We start from the raw sequence: 18,352 nt of genomic DNA, 5'->3' as shown, positions 1-18,352 counted from the left end.
TGTCCTTTGAACACTTGGGCAAGGTGGAAGGAAGGAAGGAAGGAAGGAAGGAAGGAAGGAAGGAAGGAAGGAACTAAGGAAGGAAGGAAGGAAGGAAGGAAGGAAGGAAGGAAGGAAGGAAGGAAGGGTGGGTGTCTGGGCTGTATCTGTCCCTTTGACAGCACCTAGACAGGCTAGTGAAGCTCTTCCAGGACAGGGCCATAAACTGCATCACCTACCAATTGTAGAATTGATGGGCTGGAAGGAACTCCAAGGGCCATCCAGTCCAACCCGCTGCAATGCAGGAATTGCAGCTAAATAATCCCTGACAGATGGCCATCCAACTCCCATTTTAAAATCCTCCAATGAAGGACATTCTGCTACCTTCCTTTCCATGGTCAGACAGCTTTACTTACCCTCAGAAAGTTCTTCCTGTGCATCAATTTGCTCTTCAGGCACAGATATATCAGGCAGTTTAAAAGTTTGAGCTTCTTTTAAAAAAAGATTTTATTGAAGTGAATCAAACAAATCATTAAAGGTAAAAGGTGAAGGTAAAGGACCCCTGAATGGTTAAGTCCAGTTGACTATGGGGTGCGGCGCTTCAGGCCAAGGGAGCCGGCATTTGTCCACAGACAGCTTTCTGGGTCATGTGGCCAACATGACTAAACTGCTTCTGGCGCAATGGGACACCGTGATGGAAGCCAGAGCGCACGGAAACGCCGCTTACCTTCCCACCACAGTGGTACCTATTTATCTACTTGCACTGGTGTGCTTTCGAACTGCTAGGTTGGCAGGAGCTGGGACAGAGCAACAGGAGCTCACCCTGTTGCAAGGATTCGAACCGCCGACCTTCTGATCGGCAAGCCCAAGAGGCTGGGTGGTTTAGACCACAGCGCCATCCGTTCCCTTTTTAAACAAATCAATACATTAAAAACAAAAAGCAGCGCAGTACAGTCATACCTCGGGTTACAGATGGTTCGGGTTGCGTTTTCTCGGGTTGCGGACCACCAAAACCCAGAAGTATCGGAACGGGTTACTTTCGGGGCTTGGCAGTTGTGCATGTGCAGAAGCGCTAAATCGCGCTTTGCGCATGCGCAGAAACGCAACCCTCGCGTGCGCAGAGGTGCTGCTGCGGGTTGCGAACGCCGTGGGTTGTGAACATGCATCCCGCACGGATCACATTCACAACCCAAACATTCACTGTATATGCAGGACTTAATATTAGGTGTGCATTTCTTTATTGCATTTATAACCTACATTGGCTCCCAGTACGTTTCCGAGCACAATTCAAAGTGTTGGTGTTGACCTTTAAAGCCCTAAATGGCCTCGGCCCAGTATACCTGAAGGAGCGTCTCCACCCCCATTGTTCAGCCCAGACACTGAGGTCCAGCACCGAGGGGCTTCTGACGGTTCCCTCATTGCGAGAAGCAAAGCTACAGGGAACCAGGCAGAGGGCCTTCTCGGTAGTGGCACCCGCCCTGTGGAACGCCCTCCCACCAGATGTCAAAGCGATAAACAGCTACCTGACATTCAGAAGACATCTTAAGGCAGCCCTGTTGAGGGAAGTTTTTAATGTGTGACATTTTAGTGTATTTTTGGTCTCTGTGGAAGCCGCCCAGAGTGGCTGGGGAAACCCAGCCAGATGGGCGGGGTACAAATAAATTTTTATTATTATTATTATTATTATTATTATTACCCACCTTTCCCCCCCCAATGAGCTTACGGTGGCACACATGACTCTCCTCCTCTCTTCCCCAACCAACAACAACCCTGTGAGGTAGGCATGGTTGAGCAGGAGTGAGTGTCCCAAGGTCACCCAAAGAGCTTCATGGCTGAGTGGGGATTCAAACCCTGGTCTCTCCCAGGTCCTGGTCTGACACTCTGACCACTCAAGTCCATTAAGAAAGCCAGATTTCACATTGTACTGTAGGGAATGAGTTCTGTGTGTTTGCATTTGCTGTACACAAGATAAAATCCAACCAAAAAGCATACAATTTATCAGGGTCCTCCAAGCCTCTGGCATTATATAATTTATTAGTCTCCCCCAACTTATTATTATTATTTATTGAATTTATATACCACCCTATACCCTGGTGCTAAACTCCATGTATTTTTTTATACCAAAGGAAAAGTTGCATGTCCTGTAAGGTTTTCCATTTTGGGGGGCAACTGAGGTCCTGGCAGCTGCCATCGTCCTGTTCAGAGAGCTGAAACCTTGCAGCTGATCGTCCCATGCATTTAGCAAACAGAACTGTGGTGAAATTGGAATGGGATGTTTGAGTGCTTTGACCATTGCTTGACAAACCATTATCCAGAATTTGAATACCTGTGGGCAGAAAAGGTGTCTCTTTTTCCACAGCTAAAACACTGGCATTGCCGATTGTAACCCCGAGCTCATTAGACCTAACAAATTCCAATTTACTGCCTGGTGCAGGCAGCAAAAAAGGGGATGGGGAGTTTGTCGAGTGCCTTTGCCAGCTGATCAGCCTGTGACACCTGGCTGATTAGTTTTTAATCCTCTAGGAAAAGGTAAAGGGACCCCTGACCATTAGGTCCAGTTGTGGCCGACTCTGGGGTTGCGGTGCTCATCTCGCTTTATTGGCCGAGGGAGCCGGCGTACAGCTTCCAGGTCATGTGGCCAGCATGACTAAGCCGCTTCTGGTGAACCAGAGCAGCGCACGGAAATGCCCTTTACCTTCCCCCTGGAGCAGTACCTATTTATCTACTTGCACTTTGACGTGCTTTCGAACTTCTAGGTTGACAGGAGCTGAGACTGAGCAACGGGAGCTCACCCCGTCGCGGGGATTTGAACAGCCGACCTTCTGATCGGCAAGCCCTAGGCTCTGTGGTTTAACCCACAGCGCCACCCGCGTCCCTCTAGGCCAGTTGCTAAATGGGAGGGTGGGGAAGCAGTTTCCTTCCCCATCTGATTTCCTCATGCCTGTTATTTTATTTTTAATAGCTGACTTGTGTGTGCTTTTAATGCTTTGCTGATTCAATAGCTCAGTTGGTTAGAGCATGGCGTTGATAGCACCAAGGTTGCAGGTTTGATCCCCATATGGACAGTTACATATTCCTGCATTGCAGGGGGTTGGACTAGATGATCCTCAGGTTCCCTTCAAACTCTACAATTCTATGATTTGCCCAGACCCCACTTGCCTGCTTTCTTACTTAAAAGCAGTCAGGAGTTGGCTCTGCCTGTCATTATCTCTTGCACCCCCTACTGGTGGCCTCCCTGCTTTTCACCCTATCAATCCCAATGGACACCAGATGGAGGTGGTAATATTTGGGGGTGGGGGCTGTAGCAAGCATGTATTCTTAATGCTATCAAAGAGGGCTCTTCCGCTCAGGACCAGGACCTTTTCTTGCAAGGAATCCTACTCAGAATAAGGGAATTTCCCTTTAAAAAAGGGAAACGTTGACAGCTATGCTGAGGACCAAGTCCTGCTTGTGGAGCTCGTCAACCTGGGAAGGGAGCCCATTTAGGAGAAGAAAAACTGATCTGAAACCTGCACTGCCTTGCAGGATATCTTTGGGAGAAGGAAAGGCACAAATCCGAATATTAGAGAGTTGGATGGAGTCTCTTTCCAGCAACTCCTGCAGCCAAGCTGCCAAATGGACACAATACTCTGCTTTCCTTTGGACCACAAGGCCAAGAGGGGTGGGGTCTTGTTTTCTGGGCAGCCCCGGACCTACATGCACACTGCTGCCCAGGCTTGCACCCGAGGAGGTAACCTCTGTGCTGCCAACGCAGTAGATCAGTTACCACCTCACTCTCTGCAGGACAGAGGTGCGCTTGAGGGTGCCATACCAGTAGCAGCCTGTAGGTGGCAGCGCCGCCGAGCAGACGCCAGGCGGGGATTGGAAGCTGATGCAGCAGCAGCCAGCAGCTCCCTTGCGGTGCAGGAGAGGTGAAGGGGGCGAAGTGCGCCTGCGCAGCTGGGAGGGAGGGGGATTTCTGCATTGCAGCGAGGTCCGTTTTGCAAGAAACTGGGGGTCGGAAGGATCCCCATGTAAAGTGAGGCACGGAAAAGGAGCTGGCAGCAAGCTTCAAATCCCAGGACAAGCACACCCATCTCCCCATGGTGATATCATTAATTAAATTTGTTTTTTGGCTGTCTGTAACAAGAGGCAGAAATCCAACAGGTGTAGCTCTCCTCTCCATAAGATTCCGAGCTCTGTGTGTGTGATGGCATGGAAAGCGCTTCTGCAAAGAATCTCTCTCTCCCTCTCCCCTTTTAGCCCTCCCAACAGCACTGCGAAGGACCTTCAGCTGGGTGACAGTGACTGGCCAAAGATCAAGAAGTCAATTTTCATGGTTAAGTGGTCCTAGTTCTGCACCTTATTAGCCAATTCAAGTGGTGGTGGGAGAGAGCAAGAGATTCAGAACAGGGTCAAATGCTGGCAGAAGTCCCCAAAGCATGTAACACCTGTGCTCAGAGACCTGGAGTCATATAACGCTTGTTCCATGTTTGTAAGAAATCAAACTTCTAGTCTGGCAGCACCCACAGTTTGGAATTCCCTGCCTATTGAAATCAGCAAGGTGCCTTCACTCTATTCGGCACCTGCTAAAAACATTTTTCTTTAGGGCAAGCTGACCCAGACATGTAGAATGTTGGCATGTGTCATAATCTGGTTTTTAGCTTATTGTTGACTGTCTTTTGAACGTTTTAAATAGTTCCTTTTAACAGTTTATTATTATTGTAAACCCGATTTGAAGTTTTTCCTTACAATCAGGCGGTATATAAAGTTTATATACTGCATTCTCAACAGCTGCCCAGCGAAGGAGATCCCACCTTTCGGAACTGCTTCTAGCACTGCCCTCTAATTCATTTCCAGCCTTTCTGGTGTTTAAAGACAGCCATCATGTCATTCCTTAAATCTTTGCTTCTCCAGGAGGAGTGCAGCCTCTTTCTTTCAACTGACCTCATTGGACATGTTATCATAGAACCCTAGAGTTGGAAGTGACTCTGAGGGTCATCTAGTCCAACCCTCTGCTATACAGGAATCTCAGCTAGATCTTTCATGACAGATGGCCACCCAAGCTCTGCTTAAAAACCTCCAATGAAGGAGAATCCATCACCTTTCAAGGGAGCTCATTCCACTGTCAAACGGCTCTTACCATCAGTAAGTTCGTCCTGATGTTTAGTTAGAATCTCCTTTCTTGTAACTTTGAAGTTACTGGTTCGAGTCCTGCCCTCCAGAGCAGAGGAAACCAAGAGAAAACAAAGCAGTTTCCCAGACTTCTGCCCATCCCGGTTATCTTCCAACAGCGGCAAGCTAGTACCCATTAGGACTCATAGGATGGGAGACCAGCAGTATGAGAGCCAACAATAGGCTCCCTGGTGGGTTGTAAGAAGACAGGGCAGGCAGGGGCTGGCTGAGGGCGGATTGAGACTGGTGGCGTAGGGCCCCATTTTCCTTAATGGCTCAGCCTCCACCTATCCAGTTTCTCAACACCCTTCCCAAAACATGGTGCCAACAACTGGACACAGTACTCCAATTCTAGCCTGACTGGTGCAGAATTGGCCAGAACTATGACTTTTCACGATGTCGACACTTGGTTGCCTTTAGCATATGTGAAGCATATCCAGATGTTGTTGGACTCTGGCTCCCATCATCCATAGCGAGTGCGGCCCTGGGAATGCACAATGGGAGTTGTGATCCTGCAGCCTCAATCTTTACCAGTGCTTCAGCACATAAAAACTTCAGAAGCGCCTATGATGCTGGAAGACTTACATGTTTCCAGAAATACAGGCGCATCCTATAAGAGTTTACCAGGGGTGTGTGGGGAGAGAAGGCGCCTGTGCTGTTAATTCAAGCTTTTGAATGGGTTGTGACTAACATATGCAGCTGCACCCTGGCATTTCGCTTAGCCCGTGCTGCAGAAATGGTGACTCACCATTTTTTTAAAAGGTTCTCTGTGCAGCAGCAATCATAAGACTGTAAGACAATCCTGGCTGCTGGATCAGACCAGGAGCCAGAACTGTGCCTTGACTCACTGGCTCTGCAAAGGAGACAACCGGGAGTGGAAAGTTTACACTTCACAGCCCCAGAATGGAAAACTAAAAACAGAAACCATGGCCCTTGGGTACCCTCTCAAGAGGTTTCCCCAGAGACATTCCTCATTAAAGCTCAGATCTGATAGAGAACAGGGGCAGGAAATCTGTAGACTCTAATTTCAATCAGTCTCCAGCTTACACAGGCAAGACTGAAGGCAGACCACCCCTCTGAAACCTGCTCTGGCTTTGGTGCACATCAAGCCTGTGCATAGAGACCCACAAAACCTTTAAGGGAAGGGTGGGGATCTATGGCCCTCCAGATGTTGTTGAATTACAACTCCCATCATCCCCAAGCACTGGCGTTGAGAGCCCAACCACATCTACAGAGAGCCATCGCTTGAGAAGTAGTAAATCACACTGTGCAAATTGGAGTGAAGTCTTTATTAGCAAAGACATAATCAACACAGGAGTGTCAGGCCTAATGAGCCCAGCAACTTAGTTCCACTAGGTCTTGCCTCTATGAAGCAGTTGCTGAAACTGAAGGTCCTTGCCTCTCCATAGCTGCCTAAGTCTTCCTCCTCTCCAAAAAATGTTCCAAGCAATCAGAGACTGCATCTATGCATCAGTAATCTCTCTTCAGCCCTTTTCATGCCTCTGGGAGACAAAGGGAAGGGGAGCTTGTTGCAGGAGGGCGATAAACCTGTGCCTCTTCCCCAACCTGACTCATCTCTGCCTCTTGGCCTCCCTCTCCTGCATCAGCTTCTGCTTCTGATTCTGGCCTTCTCTCTGCCACGGACTCTCCCAGCTCACTAAGCCCTGTTGCTCCTTCAGCTTCTGACACCTCCTCCCCACAGTCTTCTCCCTCTGACCGCTCATCGTCATCCTACCAACATTCCCTGAGCTCCGAGACTTCTTCCCCTGGGGGTTCTCCAGCTGCTTCCTCCCACCATTCCTCTGTGTCCAACCAGTCCATGATGCATAGGTCCCGTTTCTCCTCTAAGGCAATGCCACCAACACCCCTGAATTACCTTACACCGCCGGCAGCACTACAGCTGCATTATCAACTAATCTAACCTAGTCCAGCACGGATTTCCCAATATAAATGGGCCGCGTGGACGTGATGGAGATGCAGCGGTGGCAGAATTGATACCGCCTGCCAGATCTTCTCCAAGCAAGTGTCTGCTCAGGTGGCAAGATCAATGTTAGGAGTAAGCCACACATTTGTTTATCCCCAATCAGCCTACATAACGTTCAGGCAAGGCTTGGTATTTAAACTACTCTTGAAGTGTCCACCACAATCAACACCCTTTATATCCGACCGTGGACAAGCTACCACCAATGAACATGCTGCATCTGATTTTTGATGACATTTAGCCACCTGTGTCCTGAACCATTGCTCCCTGCTCCATCTTATCTGGCATGCAGAGTTTCCTGGGTTCAATCCCCAGCAGCTCCAGGTAGGGCTAGGAGGGACTCCCTGCCAGAAATCCTGGATAATTCCAGATGGGCCAATGCTCTGACTCATTTCAGTATAAGGTAGCATCCTATTTGAAAGCCAGTGTGGTGCAACAGGTAGGGTGTTGGACTGGGATCTGCAAGGCCAGGGTTCAAATACTCACTTGGTAATAAATAATAATAATAATAATAATAATAATAATAATAATAATAATAATTTGGCAAGCCCAATGAGGCTCAGTGGTTTAGACCACAGCGCCCCCCGCCCCCCTAATAATAATAATATTTATATGCTGCCCATCTGACTGGATTGCCTCAGCCACTCTGGGTGGCTCCCAACAAAATATTAAAAACACATTAAGCATCAACCATTAGAAACTTCCCTTAACGGGGCTGCCTTCAGATGGGGTGTGGGAGAACCATATGCCTTGAGCTCCTTAGAGAAAAAGGTGGGATATAAATGTAATAAACAGTAATATATTTAAGACAAAGCTTTCAGTCCATATCTGCTGAACATGGATACAGTCGTACCTTGGTTGCTGAATGCCTTGGAAATCCTATGTTCTGGCTCCCAAACGATCGAAAACAGGGAGTTAGTGTTCCGGTTTCCGAACGATTTTCGGAAGCTGAACATCCAGCACGGCTTCCGATTGGCTGCAGGACGCTCCTTGGTTTACGAACAGTTCTGGAAGTCGAACGGACTCCCAGGACACATTCTGTTCAAGAACCAAGGTACGACTGAATTCTAACTCAGGCTAAGTTGCCAAAGCACCTTGGTAGGCTTTCAAGGAGAACAGGCTGCACCACCACATGTCAGAGGTACTTTATAGGAACAGAATACTGCCAAACTGGGTTCCATAATCAAGAAGAACATATTAAGAATGGTGGGGCTCCGACTCACCACCATTTCACTACAATGGACCCCGGGAGTCCTTCATACAGATTTCCAAGGCTGAGCTGCAGCTTACGAGATCCTGCATACAGAGCGTATTCTGCACTCGACAGGATCTCGCTGCAGCCAGACAGATTCCCAGACACACGCCCATTCACAGCTGCCAAGAATAAAGCAGATTCCAACACAAAGACCAAATAGCACTGACATCAGATCTGTAAGTTTATTTGCTCAATGTACGACGGCTACATAATGACTCACATTCATGATATTCCATCACTGAGGAAAACTGCTAAGAATGGTCCGTGTGTGAAATAATTCCTTACAGAAACACGGAGTTGGAAAAATAATCACTGATTAGACCTTAAAAAGAGTTCACTGCATAACATGACAGAAAAGCACAAACAAAGGCTCATTCGAAGAACATAGTCATTTTTCCCCTACACTGTAATAGTTATAATTTCACCATGACGAACACCAGACATTAAGATTAAGCTAACACTGGTGTTTTCTTTTGCTTTCCTTTTTTTAAAAAAAATCATATATAATTGCATGTCACTATAGCAACATCCATAACAGATCAGTTTCGTTACGATCACTATTTGGTAGAGCAAACTTTTACCCCCAAAAAAGGAAGGGAAAAAAATAGGAGGAAAAAAATAAATTAAAAAACTTTAAAAAATTGTTGAAGACTATTTGTCATAGGAATACATAACATCTACAGTATAAGTTAATAAATTTCAAGCTACTTTATAGAAATACAACACCAGCATGCACAATATTGTATCAATAGAATAATGGAGCAGTTATTCATTTCACTGGAGAGACAGTTATCATATAGGCAAGTGCATTTCCTTAACAAAACAAAACAAAACAAATCGAAAGAAACCATTCAAGCTGCTCACAAGTCCCTACCCCACCCGCGACTCCGTAGGTTTTAGCCCTCTTGTGCGATCTTTTCCCCCCTGCATAAAGTTTTCCTAAAGCAGCCAGAGCAAAAATAAAAAATAAAAATCATCATCATCATCATCAAGAAAAGGTTTTGTAATTCCAGTAAATCACTTCCAATTCAAAGCCAGGGAGACTCATTGCTCACACTACATGATTGCAAACCAAACAGAAGCCTAGACACGGCCTCCAAAGTAGTCTTGCGACATTTCCTAAAAGGTTCCCGTCCGTTTACCCAGGTTGCAAGCCTCTCCCTCCTCTACTTCGATCCCACAGAACGTAAGATAAGCCATGGGATTTTGGCGTGGCTCTTTCCCCGAGGTGGCTCAAAAGAATATTAATAGTAATACTAATAATAATGGAAAAGTCACTGAGTGCAAACTCTCACGATGCAACGAAAGTTTTTTGTTTTTTTATGCAGCTGCTTGGATACTTTAATGCTGGACTTGCTAGCGTTTTGCCTGTTGTCGATTCGCTTTTAAACCCAGGCAGCCTTTGGGACTCGCAGGCCACCAAAGCAGCTCACCCCCACTGCCCAAAGCATCAAACAACGTGAGCACAAAAAACCACACAGCACTGTGTCAAATGGAGTCATTCATCTCCACAAGGGGAAGGCAAATGGCGATGCACAGGGGAAGGCCCCATTAGAGGCCATTCTCCTTCTGTGCTGCCCCTGGTGAACAAAAGCAGGCAACCAGAGAAGGAAAACCATCAATCTGTTTTCTCTCTTTTCAAAAAAAGGGTGGGTGGGTAGAAAAATGACAGAAAACGACTTGATTAGCTACCATAATTTTCTATTTTTTTTTTCCTTCAAGGAATCAAGACCTGTATGTGAACGGATTCTCTACAAGTCCTAGAGTGCCTAAGGGGTTTTTTTGGGGGGGGGTTAAAAACAAACAAACACTGGCAAGCAAGCTCTCACCTTTATGAAATTACTACAATTCCACATCATTTCACTTCGTACCACAGGCTTCCCACAGATCAGAGACCCGGCTTTAGTAAACGGGAAACCAGGGATCTGCCATAATCTTCTGGCACAGAAGGGGGGGGGATCAGATTATAATCACAATGGCAGCATGATTCCTGCAGAAGGGGCCGTGACACCTTCGCCTTCTTTTAAAAAATGGAAGAAATCAGCATGGTCTTGGAATATACCAGGTACAGTATGAGACATACAGACCTGAATTAGTCAAATTACATTACAGTTCAGCAGCTCCTCCTTTGACCAATTATATTATGAACGCTTCTTGCTGGGGGCGGCCTCTTGGGACTTTATAGCTGCTTACGAAGCACCCAACAGAATGGCCAACAGATGGATGTTCTTCAGGTGGCCTTTGGGCAACTGGGGAAACCAAGTCAGGTGGGTGAAGCCCATCTGCAGGTGTTAAGGTTGCAAGGGCAAGCCAGAAAAAGCAAGCAAGAAAAGGTTTACACTCAATGGCTCGGTGTCAAAAATATGGCTGTCATGTAGAAAACACTGTTAAAACTGCAATTTAGCAATAATACTGAAAGCTGTCTCAAGCATCCTGACTAGATGGGCTCTTACGGGTTTGGAGCCTAGGACTTTCCTCCCGCTTTGAAATTATGCTGTAATGAGCGTTCCAAAAGTTCGGGGCAGATATCAGAGAGGAGACACACACAGATGCACCTCGACAACGGAAAAGGCAGGGGACATTTTAACTCGGGGGACAGACGGATGGGAAACCTTACTGGAACCACAGAACTGCTTCTCTCAAACGAACACACGCACACACACATACACACACAAAATTAAACCCCAACAACGAGAGGGCCATTCCATCCAAGTTAGTCATCGTCAACTTCCACGTACGCCTAGCGATTAAGATAACTTAAAAGACAGCTCCCCCTTGAATTAATAAGTCTACAGAACAGTCCATTCGCCATTGTGAGGCTGCCACAATCGAGTTACTCCATTCCACCCAAGCACAGCCAAGCCTGACCTTTCCCGCTAAGTTGTGTTTTGGCAAAAGTGTCAAAAGAGGCAATCAAAGACAGGTTGCGGGGGGAGCCTCCCTGGAAGGTCGCCCCTCCTTTTTGTGTTTTGTTTTTGTTTTTGTCCCCCTCCCCCACCCGACCCCCTCCCCCCCACACCTCGTGGGAAAACAAAATTAAAGACTGCAGTAGTAGCATCAGCGTGCGGCTGCCAGTCCATCCGGAGGGGGGGGCGGGGTCCTAGTTGTTGCCTTCGCCACCGTCGTCGTCCTGCTGGTCGCTTGTCCAGAGCGTTAGGTTATCGCGCAGGAGCTGCATGATGAGCGTTGAGTCCTTGTAGGAGTCCTCGTTGAGGGTGTCCAGCTCGGCGATGGCGTCGTCGAAGGCCGTCTTGGCCAGGTGGCACGCCTGCTCGGGGGCGTTCTGGATCTCGTAGTAGAAAACAGAGTAGTTAAGCGCCAAGCCCAGGCGGATGGGGTGAGTGGGCTGCATGTGTTCCTTGCTGATCTCGTGGGCTTCGCTGTAGGCCTTCTCGGAGGACTCCACCACCGTCGCCCTCTTCTCCCCCGTGGCCACCTCGGCCAGGTAGCGGTAATAGTCCCCTTTCATCTTCAGGTAGAATACTTTGCTCTCGTACTGGGTCTCGCTGCAGTTCTTGATCAGGTAGTTGTCGAGCAGGCTAAGCACGTCCTGGCACACGGCCTCCAGCTCCTTCTCGATCTTCTCGCGGTAGGCCCGCACCATCTCGATCTTCTTCTCGTTGCCGTCGGCCGAGGTCTTCTGCTCGATGCTGCTGATGACCCTCCAGGAGGAGCGCCGGGCCCCCACCACGTTCTTGTAGGCCACCGACAGCAGGTTCCTCTCTTCGTTGGACAGGGGCTCGTTCAGCTCCGTCACCTGCACCAGAGAAGGGAGGACACAACAAACAGGCCCAGTTAGCCTTTGGTCCCCACAGTTGAACCTGCCGCTTTCCAAAGCTCACTCCTGCTCTATGGAAAAGTCTTTCACCGGCTCCCCCCAGCAGAAGATGTCATCTTAAACGTCCCATACCTAGGTTGCTGCCACATCTTTAACAGAACAGGATGGAACTGGAGGGAAGGGAAGAGAGGAATTAGGAAGAATACAGGGGGTCAAAAAGCTTTCAAGAGATCTAGGGAATGATCTGTCAGGTACACGGATACATAAGCAACAGCTGACTCCAGATGGAAGTTTTTAAAAAGCAGGAAGCCACACTAGAAGCTATTAAGTTTACCTGCCTGACATTAGGATTTCTGCATTTGCGGTCTTTTATTCCCCATCCATCCCTCCAAAAAGAAAGAAAGAATACAGAATAGGGCTGGGCAATATATCAATTTATCATCCAAAACCAGTTTGAAGTCCATATTTTGATATCAGTTTCATAATTTTTAACCTGGCAATATATTGTGAATCATGGTGTGTGTGCTATGCAAAAATCACGATGCAGGAAAAACCATGAAGCCAGCCAATGCCTCTACAGAGCTCAATCCTTATTTCAGACATCATGATATATCAGTATATGGCGATGTTTAGCCTGGGATATATTGAAGTTGAAAACCAAGTATTGCCCAGCCCTGGTACAGAACACTACAGCCTGCAAGAGATGTGACCATAACCTAGAGCATTTGGAGGATAGAGGACACTACAAATACAGCCTTCAGAAGCGCAACCATTAATTTTAGGGTTAGGAGGGAAGACTTCCAGCACACTCCTTTATGTGAATAAGGTGGCACACATTTTAAAGAGCTGCCGGTAGCATGAGGCTGCAGGCAGCATTCATTTCAAAACGATGCCTGGCAGCTGTCTTGTGCTGGGATACGACATTTGCATTATGGGTTGGCGGAGGACAAGGACTGCCATCAACGTACACCCCAGCTGCCTACTGCTCTTCCCCTAACAAACCCCGCCTTGCTGGTCACAGAAGAATCACATTTTTGTTTCGAGGGATCAAGAAGAAAGAAAAGCCGTCAGGAACAATGATCAGCTAACAAACCTAGCCAAGCAATTGAATCATAGAACTGTAGAGTTGGAAAGGACCCTGAGGATCATCAAGTCCAACCCCTGCAACGCAGAGGTCCTGTACAGGGATTGAACCTGCAACCTTGGTGTTAACTACACCACACACTAACCAACTGAGCCAATATCTGTAGACCCAAGATATGGGAAAGGGGGAAATAGAGGGTGAAAGTTAACTGATCCATCAAATGTTTTAATGGGGGGTCCTTGAAGGGACACAAAGGCAGCCCAGAACTATAGGACTCAGGCCTGAAAGTAGGTTGCTGAATTTTTTAAAAAAACAGAAACAAAAAAACAGCCATGGCAGGTATGGGAGGGGGGTGGAGGAAAGAAGCCAGCAAGCAGGCACAAGGATAGGCAAATAGGTTGAGAGATGGGTGTGTTCCGAGATAGGATGAATGTTGGGATTTGAGGGGACAGTGAAGCCACCGTTCGAGGAATGCTGTTGTTAGTTGTTCTTTTATAAAAAAAAGAAGCCAACATTTGAGATGTTCGTGCTGCCAGATCCTACACTAGGAGGATCCTATGTTGACTACGTTGCAGTCAAAAATGCTTTCTTGACCCCAAGTAAAGCGAGGGACAGGGAGTTGAATTCATCATCTGCAGCTTGCTGGAGCTTAAGCAGCAAGATGCCCGAGACAACTATTTCACCTAAGCCATGGTGCTCGTGCTGCAACAGGCAGCTCCCACAGTAAAATGCCTGGCACCCTTCATTAATGCAACAAAAACCCTGCAAGAGCCCTTCCGGAAATACACCAGCCTGCACACGGCACCAGCTCTGAGCTGCTCACTAGGCTGCCATCCCTCCAACGCCTTCAGGAATCTCAGGTCGCTCACAGAAGGTGCGTTTAGTGGGCACTGCAGAGCGCAGAGATAACTTGGCAGTACCGAGTCAAGGTTGCATGTACTTCCTCTCGCAATCAGGCGCAGACATCAGCAGAGGCAGGCAGCAGGCTGCAGCCTCCAGCAAGAGCACGGAGATAGGATCTCAGTGGTGACAAGGCAAATAAATGGGAGATCATATTTAAGAATGTCACTCTGCCCCTCCAGTAATTCTGCACACAGCATCGCTCTATTTCGGGCCATGAAGCAATTAAACCTTTGCGATAATTTGGTTCAGACAGCGCTGCAGAAAGCTATTTAGAGCTCGTTGAGTTTTATTTTAATTAGACAGTCTTAAAGCCATGCTTCAAGGGGACATCGCCTCTTGGCAGTTAACCTGGTCAAAAAGCAAAACGTGGGCATCTCTGCAGCCTGGAAAAGGACATTTTAGGTGTGGCGAGTTTTACATGAAGCAGTCTTTCCCACTTTGGATACCCCTGAAAGATCCAAGGTCTCCTGATCTTCAGGGACAACGCAGAAGGTCACGGCCATATTCCAAAAGCGAGTCCAAGGCACAGGCTATTAGTGGTAGCACCTCCAGCTAGCCGCTTGCTCTGGGTACCATCTAGACTACTTGAGAATATGTGCCACAATGGCCTCCCTGGAAACAACTGCAAAATCTGAATAAGTTTTGTTCTTAGCTTGAAGCAGGAACTTAAATCTCCAGCTCCTTAAAGCTGGACAGCAGCAACTGGGCCGCAGAGATTTGTTTCGTAATTGCATTTTATTTATTGAACAGGATTCATAGAATGCTTGATCATCCTTAACTTCCAAGAGATTTACAAAAAATATAAAACGTTCATTGAAAAGACTGGGGTAGGGGGGAGAAACCAACCATTAAAAGCAAGTTAATCTAAAATGTATCAAAATAATAATAAGTAAAATAACCAGCAGCTATTAAGTATGTATATAATAGAATACAATTACATGTTTAAATCACAGCATGTTCAATTTATGCAGGGTTAATTTGTGCTGCCTTCGGGTTATTACAAAGTGTGGCTGTTTTCCAGTTGTATTCATAGTGGCGGTTCTCGTAATGGTTTTATCCGTTCAGAGAAAAAGCAAATATGAGGTGACATGATAGAAGGGTATAGAATCATGGCATGGAGAAAGTGGATAGAGGAATGTTTTTCTCGCTCTCTCCCAACACTAGAAGAACTCATAGACATCCGACGAAGCTCAATGTTGGAAGACTCAGGACGGACAATAGAAAGCGCTTCTTAGCACAGCTAAATTATGGAACTTGCAACCACAAGAAGCAGGGATGGGCTACCAACTTGGATGAATTTAAAAGAGGATTATACAAATTCATGGAGCAAAGAGCTATTGGTGGCTATAAGGCCACCATGGTTATGCTCTGCCTCCACAGCTGGAGGCGAAAATTCTGCTGGAAACCAGTTGCTGGAAACCACTGGAGGGGAGAGGGCGCTTGTGCTTGGGTTTTCCCACTGACCACTGTGAGAACAGGATGCTGGACTATTAGGGCCTTTGGTCTGTTCTAGCAGGCCCTAACAATGTTCCTAATAAAACTTACATCTAATACCCACAGGAAATAATGGCTCTCAGCATACAGGTAACTGACTCCCTGGCAATGGAGGTTGCCGGGTTCTACAGCTGACAGCAGGTTTGAGATGTCACAAAGTACAAAGGATCAAGGCAACCCCACCCTATTGGTAACCTATGAAAGGGCAGGAGCCCAACCTCCTATAGCCTGTCCCAAAGTTTTCATGGTGCAGCTGAAGAGAGATGCACACCACATGTACTTCTCGCTGTTCTTGCTACCATATTCTCCTAAGCAAAATCGTGGCTTGTCTCCGAAGGCAGTAGGGTCAGTGTTAGATCCACAAAGTGGCATGGAGGCGGCATTCAAGTGCGAGATTCAGATTGCCAGTTCATGTGGAAAAGGCTTCAAGTTTTCTTCCACCGCCTACCACCTTAACAGGTACCTGCACTGTCTTGGAATTCATATTATCTAGGATTAGACAAGTCATTCATCATCTGCTCCACAAGCCCTCGGAAGGCAACCTTGCTCTCATTCACATAGGTGAAATTAAATCTGTTCATTTTCTCACACCAGCCATATTTCATAAGCCAGTGTCAAAGCTTCACAACAGACATGCTTGAGCATTCTGACCACCACCACCCCGGCCTCCTTTCTCTGCCTGTAAGTGCAAGCCAGCCACTGGAAAAACTGTGTTAAGGGAATCTTGGCCAAGAGCACAGAAGCAAGGACTGTGCACATTAATCCACTGGATTTCATTTTATATAGGGAGAGCACTGGAATGAAGGTAAATGTCTAACCAATGAAACAGGAATGTGAAGACAGGTGGAAGCACACATAGTTTGGTTGTTGCCACCAAATCCAGATCTTTGGAAGGCAGGCAGCAACCTTGTGACTTTGTGCTGAGTTTAGAAGAAGAATTTGGATTTGATATCCCGCTTTATCACTACCCTAAGGAGCCTCAAAGCGGCTAACAATCTCTCTTCCCTTCCTCCCCCACAACAAACACTCTGTGAGGTGAGTGAGGCTGAGAGATTTCAGAGAAGTGTGACTAGCGCAAGGTCACCCAGCAGCTGCATGTGGAGGAGCGGAGACACGAACCTGGTTCACCAGATTACAAGTCTACTGCTCTTAACCACTACACCACATTGGCTCTTTGGGTTTCTGGGACCCAAAAATGCATACTGAGCAAGCCGTAACCTCCCCGCAGGCAAGGGCAGCACAGGCAAGGGAAGGATCTTCTAAGTAAGAGGCTCCACTGCTTTGTAAGGATGCTTGTGGATGCTGCACCTGTCTGCATCTTCAAAAGCTACCCCTTTCGATCTGTCTGCAGCAGCCATTTTTGCCCACACTATTTAGACACACTATTGTTGCTAGAGAACACAAGCCATCTTCAGCGGAGCCTTTCCTGAAGGCATTCTGCCTAACAATGCTGTAAGCCCAAGGAAAGACTTGTGTCACTTCTGTCTCCTAACAAAGGGGCCAGGATGCAGATGGCATCAAATCTGTAGAAGGCAGCAGTGGGGACTTCCAATTCATAGGCTACTGCCAATGAAATTTCATTCAAGAGACTGATGGATTTCAAGCAGGGCACCAAATGGCACCTTAAGCCTAGGTTACGCTTGCCACAACAGAATGTCTATTTTTTCGGGGGCTGGACTAAATGACCCTTGGGGTCCCTTCCAGCACTGTGATTCTACGATTCTATGATCTCAACTACACTGCAGGACTGTAGCTTGCTCTTACAACTATTCACTTGTGCCGGTATGCAAGAAGTAGAAATGGAAATGGTATTAGCTATATGAACAAAGGCAGAGGTTTTTAAAACTGTGATCACCAACCTGGTGCCCAGAAATCTCCACGTAGTCACAATTGAACCCACGCCAGTTGGACCTACTGCAAAACGCACCTGGAGAATTTTGGACACTGATTTCAAGGTATCGCTTTCATCAGCCACAAACAGCTTCGATTACATGTGCCTTTTCCTCATGGTAAAAGGATAGGTCTACATAATGTAGAAATTGTAGTTCTGAAGTTCTCCATGAGCATAAAGGTGCTCTTAATACTATCAGCTACGCCAAATGCATCCTAGATCCAACCCCTTCATTGCACTTTGATGGAACGCCCAGCTACAAGCTAACAAAATGTTGGGTGCCCCTGATGCAGAAGTTATTTGGGGGGGGGATCATGCAGGATATAAGTTGCTACAGCCATATGGAATCAGAATGTCCAGCCCTGCTAGATCAGGCCAAAACTTCCTGTTCTCACGGTGGCCAAATAGATGTCATAATTCCAGGCAACTGCTATTCAGAGGCATTATGCCTCCGACAGTGAAGGAATACCATGGAGAATTGGGCTATCAAGTTACTAGTCATGATGGCTGTTGGAGCCTGATCTACAGTGGTACCTTGGCTCCCAAACAAATCAGCTCCCAAACGCAGCAAACCCGGAAGTGTTCCAGTTTGCAAACGTTTTTTGGAAGCCGAACATCCGATGCGGCTTCCAACTGAGTGCAGGAAGCCACTGCAGCCAACTGGAAGCCGTGCCTTGGCTTTCGAATGGTTCCGGGAGTTGAACGGACTCCCGGAACAGATTTAAGTTCCGACAACCAAGGTACCACTGTATTATAATCAGAGCCAGGCGAGAATGGCTTTGCTCAGATAAAACACTGAACTTTGGCTCTGCATTCTGTGAAAAAACCACAAA

The 18,352-nt window shown here is 47.2% G+C and overlaps 1 protein-coding gene across 1 annotated transcript in view; it reads right to left on the bottom strand.

Annotated features, from left to right (window-relative positions):
* Positions 1-8,537: 8,537 nt before the first annotated feature.
* The window catches only part of YWHAG (tyrosine 3-monooxygenase/tryptophan 5-monooxygenase activation protein gamma), a 28,569-nt gene continuing 18,754 nt past the window's right edge, over positions 8,538-18,352 (bottom strand). Inside the window, exon 2 of the mRNA XM_083588025.1 lies at positions 8,538-12,126. Within this exon, the coding sequence (XP_083444151.1) occupies positions 11,470-12,126 (657 nt within the window). The 3' untranslated portion in view covers positions 8,538-11,469. The remainder of the gene's footprint in view (positions 12,127-18,352) is intronic.

Source organism: Podarcis filfolensis, assembly GCF_964270895.1.
Source record: "Podarcis filfolensis genome assembly, chromosome: 15".
Classification (NCBI taxonomy): domain Eukaryota; kingdom Metazoa; phylum Chordata; class Lepidosauria; order Squamata; family Lacertidae; genus Podarcis; species Podarcis filfolensis.
Note: the sequence above shows the minus strand (reverse complement) of the source record. Positions and strands in the feature narration are given on the sequence as shown.